This window comes from Camelina sativa, chromosome 5 (genome assembly GCF_000633955.1).
Source record: "Camelina sativa cultivar DH55 chromosome 5, Cs, whole genome shotgun sequence".
Classification (NCBI taxonomy): domain Eukaryota; kingdom Viridiplantae; phylum Streptophyta; class Magnoliopsida; order Brassicales; family Brassicaceae; genus Camelina; species Camelina sativa.
In genome coordinates this window covers 14,982,062-14,991,183 of record NC_025689.1, presented here as the reverse complement: position 1 = coordinate 14,991,183, position 9,122 = coordinate 14,982,062, and the positions used below count along the sequence as shown (strand labels likewise).

General features: G+C 37.3%; 1 protein-coding gene across 1 annotated transcript; it reads right to left on the bottom strand.

Annotated features, from left to right (window-relative positions):
* Positions 553–8,520, bottom strand: LOC104786928. The gene is made up of 19 exons (XM_010512405.1): positions 7,139–8,520; positions 6,968–7,054; positions 6,676–6,877; positions 6,456–6,570; positions 6,067–6,138; positions 5,721–5,813; positions 5,510–5,591; positions 5,369–5,428; positions 5,229–5,281; positions 4,670–4,836; positions 4,346–4,559; positions 3,281–3,338; positions 3,135–3,191; positions 2,795–3,052; positions 2,621–2,685; positions 2,480–2,536; positions 2,297–2,390; positions 1,841–1,981; positions 553–935 (listed from the first exon to the last, which is right to left on the bottom strand). Exons 1-19 carry the CDS (start codon positions 8,195–8,197, stop codon positions 810–812), a joined length of 3,060 nt encoding a protein of 1,019 aa, XP_010510707.1. The 5' UTR covers positions 8,198–8,520; the 3' UTR covers positions 553–809.

Here is a 9,122-nt window from a genome sequence, read left to right as displayed (position 1 = left end):
AAAAAAAAAAAAAAAAAAAAAAAAAAAAAAAAAGACGAGTTGAGCAATCCGTCAGTAATCTAAACCATAAACAACGAAGAGAAACCAGAAAAATAAATCTGAAACGCAGACCTTGAGAGGAAGAGGAAGCAGTGCGATCGGAGAAAATAAAAAATGAATCTTTGGAGAAGGAGAGAAGAGGGAAAGCGAAAAGGGCGAATTGAAAAGGGGATTGTGGGTAGAGATGTAATTATAAAGGAAATCCAAGGGGCATCTTTCTAACGGTTGTTCTGCCTCTTTTTTTGAGTTTCAAATTCTTTTGAGGCGCTCCTTCCCGCTCGCTGTAGCCCTAAATTTTTATCTACGGTTCTATGTTAACCGGACCGGTTAAACGAATCAATGATTGACTGACTGATTGGGCCTTTGGTCCCAAATGTAGAGCCCAACGAATTTGTTTTTTTTTTTTTTACTAACATTAATTCAGCTTTGCGAAAGAAAATAAAACATTAATCATTTTTTCTTTTCCTTTTCGATGGCAGAAAATCATTTTTTTTTTTCATTTTGAGCAAAAATAGTTACAAAAAAATTAGCTACACATAAAATTTTAATCAAAATACTAAACCCCAAAAACCAAAAAGAATGCCCAATGTTCTTACCCCTCCTACCAAAACCAAATTCTCTTACCCTTTTTGTGTGCATCTTGAGACACATTAGGGGGAAAAACCTGTACACTAAAGGCTACTACTACCCGAAAACTAGATTAAAGATAAAAATACCCATTCGTTTCACCGACTTCCAAAACCAAAAACAACAAAGACAACCTTCAGGCTTTACTCCTTCATATTATTGTCCTCGGGTTTACTCACGGCTGTTGTTGTTGGTTCAGGGACACTCTTTCTCAACATAGATGTTCCATGAAAATACATCACCGAGTAGTCTTTTCTGCATTCCTTCACCTAATAAAACCCACAAACAGTACATGTATCAGAGATGGGAATCATTCAGAGTTTTACGTTTACTGACAAGGGTTATTTCTAGATGGATACCTCCTCTTCAGTCATCTTGGTGAAACCAAATTTGTCAGTCCATATGGATTTGGCTTCATCTGCTGCTGGTAGCACGATATGTTTCACGTTTAGGAACCCGAGTAGTCTCTCTATGCAAGCAAACAGGCATTGGAAGTAACCCTACAGCAAAAAAAAAGAGAGAAAGAACATAAAAATTCTCAAACTCTCAAAAGAAAAGAGCAATCACAAGCATCTTATCTTCGTACATATCCGATTATAAAGCGTTGGATGGTTGGTAAAATCTAACAAAAGAATTCCTTCTGCAGTTAATATGTTACACATTGTTCTGCTCTCCATTTTAAGCATAAACAGACACAAATACATGTAGGGTTTAGGATTGACAACGAGAACGGGCTAATCTACAGGGGTACGCAATTCTAGTAAATATAATAACGATTCATGCAAGGTTGAAGGTTCCTGATCAAAACTATTTACCTGCCCTTGACAATCTTTGCTGGTAGCAACTAGAGGGAGTTCCGCAAATTCTGACCCAAAAACTCTAAAGACTCCCACTGAAACAATCACTTCACTGCAAAAGCAAACAAAAAAGACAACATAAAAAAAGATGAAACAAGCATCACAGAAAATAAATTAGAGTGGAAAGAAGAAGCAACATACTCCACAGCCAGCATGGTGCAGTACATGCCACTAAAATCTTGGCCCTTTGTTTGCCTTCTGTTCCATACACAAATTTGTTCATCAGCTAGGTTTCATGAGNAAACAGTACATGTATCAGAGATGGGAATCATTCAGAGTTTTACGTTTACTGACAAGGGTTATTTCTAGATGGATACCTCCTCTTCAGTCATCTTGGTGAAACCAAATTTGTCAGTCCATATGGATTTGGCTTCATCTGCTGCTGGTAGCACGATATGTTTCACGTTTAGGAACCCGAGTAGTCTCTCTATGCAAGCAAACAGGCATTGGAAGTAACCCTACAGCAAAAAAAAAGAGAGAAAGAACATAAAAATTCTCAAACTCTCAAAAGAAAAGAGCAATCACAAGCATCTTATCTTCGTACATATCCGATTATAAAGCGTTGGATGGTTGGTAAAATCTAACAAAAGAATTCCTTCTGCAGTTAATATGTTACACATTGTTCTGCTCTCCATTTTAAGCATAAACAGACACAAATACATGTAGGGTTTAGGATTGACAACGAGAACGGGCTAATCTACAGGGGTACGCAATTCTAGTAAATATAATAACGATTCATGCAAGGTTGAAGGTTCCTGATCAAAACTATTTACCTGCCCTTGACAATCTTTGCTGGTAGCAACTAGAGGGAGTTCCGCAAATTCTGACCCAAAAACTCTAAAGACTCCCACTGAAACAATCACTTCACTGCAAAAGCAAACAAAAAAGACAACATAAAAAAAGATGAAACAAGCATCACAGAAAATAAATTAGAGTGGAAAGAAGAAGAAACATACTCCACAGCCAGCATGGTGCAGTACATGCCACTAAAATCTTGGCCCTTTGTTTGCCTTCTGTTCCACACACAAATTTGTTCATCAGCTAGGTTTCATGAGCACAAAGAATAATCCACTCGAGAAGATAAAAACTTTGCTTACCCGTACACCATGGCTGGTATGAGATCTCCTCTGGTTCCAGATTCACTGATAGGATCAAACCGCTCCTAAAGCATACCATGGTTACAAGGGACAAACAAAGTCAAACCTTCATAAAGAATACAAGGGACAAACAGCAGAAAGGACACAAGAGTTTGACATGTGATCTTCACTTACATGAAGGATGGAAACTGCCTTTGCAAGCAATACTTTTGTATCATCCGAAGAGGCCAACTTCCCACTAAGGACACTCCATCTTATGTCTAGAGTGGTGTTGTCATCTGAACATCCTTCTTCATTAAGTTTTTCCTTTTTCTTTATAAAATTCAGAATGTTGTTACTAAGCTTCTCTTCTCCGCGAACTATCAGATTGCCCAATGTAGTGTTGATATTTTCGCACCCGAGGGAACAGAACCATCTTTCTTCAGGTAGTTCCTGTTAAGACATAAACAAGAATGTGAGAGATAGACGCTGAGTTTTCACCTGAGAGAAAGAAGGAGCTAAAGAGGTAAAGCACCTTGAGATCAGCAATGTTATGTTCTTTCAAACAGCCAACATGGAATTCCTTTTCACACTGAGAAGAAAACAAATACCGAAAATGGTGAATGCCAGTTGCAGATTTAAGAGACATGGGTCCCTATACAGAAATGACCAACAAGATACCTGATCACAGATAATCACAGTGCGAGAATTAAAGCCCAACCTGCAAAAACTATGACCTCTGCAACAGCACAGAAAAGTAAGTAAAGGTCAAGCTCAGAAGGAAACGGTTTCAATTAGGAGAGAAGCAGCCAATGTATTAATTTAGTTAGATATACATATATGAATTAGAAACATGAAGGAAAAGAAATAGGATAATATAGGACCCGATAATATATTAGCCAAATAAGACCTCATTGAACTACAACTTGCAATTTTTTGTAAGGTTGTTACAGGAAATTATGTAAGACATTAAACGAGACACTAAAAAGGAAACCACCAAGATACTTGAAATAAGAGAAAAACATGATATTCACCTGCACAACACGCATACACTTGGGAGCTCGCTCTCAAAGGAGCTGACTATTCGAATGCATCTTTTGGTTATCTCAGCAATTGCATCAACTCCCTGAACTCTCCCAGCTGCAATGGCATTGCGATTGCTATCCACGAACTTCTCTCTTTCAACCATATTCACACAATATTTGCAGGACCACCTCTCACTCGGAAGGCTTGGGAGAGAAGCACATACTAGATAAACCAAAACAGACAGATTAGAAGTTGACGCTCCAAAAACTTTTTAAAAGGAGCAATAGTAGAATTCTATCAAAGAAACATAGAGAAAATGGCAGATATTAACCTGTATGAAATGATCTTGGACAGGTATCACAACATAAGAGCTCGCCTCCATCTCTACAGATACTGCAAAGGTCATCATTTTCACGGATGGAAAACCTCTGGTCCNCAGAAAAGTAAGTAAAGGTCAAGCTCAGAAGGAAACGGTTTCAATTAGGAGAGAAGCAGCCAATGTATTAATTTAGTTAGATATACATATATGAATTAGAAACATGAAGGAAAAGAAATAGGATAATATAGGACCCGATAATATATTAGCCAAATAAGACCTCATTAAACTACAACTTGCAATTTTTTGTAAGGTTGTTACAGGAAATTATGTAAGACATTAAACGAGACACTAAAAAGGAAACCACCAAGATACTTGAAATAAGAGAAAAACATGATATTCACCTGCACAACACGCATACACTTGGGAGCTCGCTCTCAAAGGAGCTGACTATTCGAATGCATCTTTTGGTTATCTCAGCAATTGCATCAACTCCCTGAACTCTCCCAGCTGCAATGGCATTGCGATTGCTATCCACGAACTTCTCTCTTTCAACCATATTCACACAATATTTGCAGGACCACCTCTCACTCGGAAGGCTTGGGAGAGAAGCACATACTAGATAAACCAAAACAGACAGATTAGAAGTTGACGCTCCAAAAACTTTTTAAAAGGAGCAATAGTAGAATTCTATCAAAGAAACATAGAGAAAATGGCAGATATTAAACCTGTATGATATGATCTTGGACAGGTATCACAACATAAGAGCTCGCCTCCATCTCTACAGATACTGCAAAGGTCATCATTTTCACGGATGGAAAACCTCTGGTCCATGGATAGTGCTACTGATAGTTCATGAAGAGAGACCCCATTGGTTGTATAAATGTGCTGAAATCTGATCATCAACAGAAGATGAACTAGTTGAAACAACAATTTCTCTGTGACTCACACAATTAATGATCTTAAGGATCCACAACTTGTACGCTAATTATACAAGTTTTGTATGTTTACTTTTTCGTAAGCATGGGGTAAAGGCTCTTTGTCTATACAACAATACATGGCAAAGCAAATAAGAATGGTTCTGTTATCGGATTAAACCCTACGGGTTTCCAAGGAGAATGTAAGTAGCTTCAGTATAATCCTTGATCTCTTGTATTACAGCAAATTATTATACTAAGTTACTCAAGTTTAATTGTATCAGAATTGGAGATTAAAAAGAAGTAGTAGAACAGGTATAGACCCATTACTATTACAGCATAAATATGAAAATAGTTGAAAGGAACTTACGGCTTCCGACGACTTGCACAGCCAGCATGGGCCTCAAACAATGAAGGACTGACCTGTGCCCATAAACATAATAAAGGCTGCTTCAGAGCCCTATATACTTTAATGCCAGGAAAGCTAGTTTGATGTTAGAGAGAACTTACCACTTTGTTGCAACAAGAACAATGTATCCCAAATCCTTTCTTATAGCCAACAAGCAATTTCTGCACAATGATCAAAATGGTTAAAGAAGAATAAGTTACAAAACGGGATGGAAAAAAAGCCGACTTCCATGTAGATCTAACCTTTCCAGCAACGAAATAACCCACTTCGGTACCATCTGGCAGTATATCATCCTCAAAAACAAGTTTGTGCAGCCGCACATCCCTTTCAAAATGACAAAAGATAGACTGAGAACTAATATAAGTATGACAGACGGAAAGGAAGGCGAAAATCTAGCACTAGACCATAGATGCATTGGAAAAGTGTTGTCACACTTATAACAACACTACTCACTTTCTGGTTAGTCTCCCTTGGCTGTTGCTTTTGATTGAACTGGATTTTGACTCGCTCAGAATAGTTCCTGGAACCACACCTGGCTCGGGTGACCTGTGGAACTCCAAGATAAATTTAGCTTAGCCAATAACCCCAATGTACAACTAAAGAGTATATGGCACAGTTCCAATATTACATTCTATTTAATCATTTTCTAGAATGATAATGGCAAATTGTGAGCTAATTATAATACAAAAGGCAGCAAAAACACAAAATGCAACAGAATAAAATTAGGAAGCACAACCATCAAAGAGTTGGCACCATCCACATAACAATAATACTCACTTTTCTGGTTAGTTTTTCTCACCTGTTACTTTGGCGAGGAATGGATTTTGACCCACTAAGGATAGTTTTTGGAGTCACACTTGGCCTAGACGAACTGTTTAAAATTGGGAACAGATTTAGAATCAACCAATTAGATATAGGTTAACATATTGGTGTATTAGATATATCCAAAAATAAAGTTATGCATGTTAGTACTTATAGAATTCTACATAAACAACCATATAATAGAGGATATACAGCTCGTAATCCACATTACTTATTTAGAAAATCATTATTCCTGAATTTTACGTTTTACTTTCCACCCAGTCTGAAAAACTAACTGAAAAGGATAATTGTATGCCCATCTTACTTTCACATGATTCAACTGCAAAGAAAAGGTTGTTGCGATAAATAAAGACAGATAAGCCATACCCGTTAAGAGCATCATTTGCTTTAGAAGGACTGTTATAGATTTCTAACTCCTTAGCCTCCAAACACGATTTGCACAAAACTAATGAGTTTGTATCACAGGGCTCAACCATTGGACCTGCAATCATTTGAATGTAACCAGTCTATTCTTTATAAAGAGAAAAAAAAACAAGTGAAAGCAGTCTGTATAATGTTTGCACAAACCAATAAACCAATCAGTAACCTTGGCAATTCAAACACAGGCTAGATTTCCTTAAAGTTGGTCCAACTACCGCACGAAGTTTTTCTTCTAGTGTAGCCAAGGGATTTTGCTTGCATGCATTCATGACATCACGAATTGTGAATCCAGACTCCAGTAAGATATATTCAGGTGGGCGCTTGTTTGTGCTAGAAGCATGCACCTCAAACATGCCAGGGCTCACAACCTGTGAAGTGAAATTTAGAAAGTTAAATCAACCTGCTTGCATTTGATAGGGCCAACTACGAGACCTTTAAGAACAGTAAATATCACTAACTTGAATTCCTTTGCAGGCACTACAAAAGCACAAAATGCCTGATCCTTTTATTACTCCTTTAAGCCCTCTAGCCCCTGCCTCTCCCAACTACGATACGAAGGTAACATACACATCGGCTATATAAAATCTGTTTTTACATGAATAGAAAGAAAAAAAAAAGCCATCATATACCTTTGCTTCTCGAAGATAGTACACAGTTAGTTCCTCAAGTATTCCACAATCAAAAATTTCTTTCAGCTTAGTTGGAAAATTCCTTAAGAATATCCTGGGCCTTCCACGCTTTTTGTGAGTTGTAACTGAAGGACTTTGAACATCAACTATTTCGACATCATTGGCATTCACATCTACCTCGCCCAAGTCTGCTGGCTTAGTAGAATTCCCCAAATCAGGATTTTCTGAATCACCTTCTTGTTTAACCAATGACCTCGTAACCCTCCTCAAAGGCTTATCTACTGCATCACTCACTCCCTTCTTAACAAGAAGTTGGGATGATCCACTTGGAAGCCCGAGGCATATCTCCACATTATTTTGCTCACAACGCTCCTCCTCCTTCTCATATGCCACTACGGTAGAAACATCAACACAATCATCTCCGCTATCTATAACAACCTTTTCTGGATTAACACGATCGTTATCAGCACTATTAGCTTCTGGCTTAATACCCTCAACCTTCAACATAGACCGGGTCAACCTTTTGCACGGTTTACCATAGACCAAACCTCCTCTTTCCAACTTAACCTGGCAAGATCTAGAAGCCATTTTTTCCAACATACTAAAATCCGCAGGACATGCCACAACTAATTCTCTATCAATCACACCCAAGCTTTCCTTCTCAGCCTCTATAACTTTCAGTGAACCCTTCTCAGTCTCCACATTATCTTCTCTCCCCTTATTTTTACTCATAGATTCAACCAAAGCAGAGTCATTACACAACACCTTAGACTCATCAACATCAACAACGTCACTCTTACCTTCATCTTCTTCTAAAGCAACAACACCAACAGTATCAGACATTACTACAACCTCTTCATCTTCCTCATCTTTACTAAGACGAATCTTCTTAATCCCACTCTTCAAACTTGTAGATTCGACATTCGAGTTTCGGCTTCCACGAGTCCGACCTAGTGACTCGCCTCCACAGATCTCAGACTGAGATTTCAATACAAACTGCAATTCCCTTTTACACCCTGTACGAACCACGGATTCGCCAGTGGCTGTACCTTTCGCCATTGATTTCTTAAAGCAAGAGATCACAATAAAAAAAAAAAAAAAAAAAAAACTTGGGAAATTTTATCAATGTCGAATCTCTTCAAGAAAACCTAGAAACCGCATCGATGTAGCGATGGATTCATAGATGGCGAAAGAAGGAAAGAAAAAAAAAAACAGCGATTACAAGGTTTAAAATTCTAAGGTTTCGCTTATCCTTAAACGAAGAAGAGGAAGAGATTAGGGTTATCACAAGAAGAGAGAAGTTGAGAAAAAAGCTGTTTTGTTTTTTTGATTTTCTGGCAAAATAGAAAGAAAATAAGAGAAGAGATAGAACAAAGACTTTAAAAATGTTATATTTCTTTCTTTTTTTCGAATTTTAATCTGATGATTTATATATAAGTGGGATAATAATAATACAGTATCATAGTTTTTAGTTATTCCCGGGATTGCATTAGTAGTTTCGCTGTTTTTATGATTCGATCCCATAGAAGTATATTGTTGTAGATTGCACCCTTTTTTTTTTCTTGCCATCGAATTGAGTTGGATGTCTGTCTCTTCTCTTGTTTTTTTGATGGGGAGAACATAAGAAGAAAGGGATTTTGAATGTCTTGTCAAAAATTTGGGATGTCTTTTTAACTTTGGATGCATAGCTCTTTTGTAGAGAAGAAAAGAAAATAAAAACATATAATTTAAAATACGGTGGCAAATTGTTTTTCTTTTCTTTCTTTTTTGACAAATTTTTTATAAATGGTTGGGTTCGGATTTTCACAGTCTAGCTTTTGAGATAGATCTGAAGTGTCTTCTCTCTTGTGTTGACGGGGGAGGAAAGAAGAAAAGGATTGAGATGTTTTTTTTTTTGCGTTTTGTCTTTAACTTTGGATGCGTAGCTTATGTAGAAAAGAGAAACTGAACATATAAATTTAAATACTTTGTCAAATTGTTTTTT

Bases quoted from the DNA above. Each gene is read 5' to 3' on its own strand.
- LOC104786928 (XM_010512405.1), bottom strand. From the start codon at position 8,197: ATGGCGAAAGGTACAGCCACTGGCGAATCCGTGGTTCGTACAGGGTGT. The intron at 6,571-6,675 runs GTTACTGATTGG...AAATGATTGCAG, and splicing joins CCTGTGTTTGAATTGCCAAG to GTCCAATGGTTGAGCCCTGT. The intron at 5,282-5,368 runs GTAAGTTCTCTC...TTATGGGCACAG, and splicing joins GTTCTTGTTGCAACAAAGTG to GTCAGTCCTTCATTGTTTGA.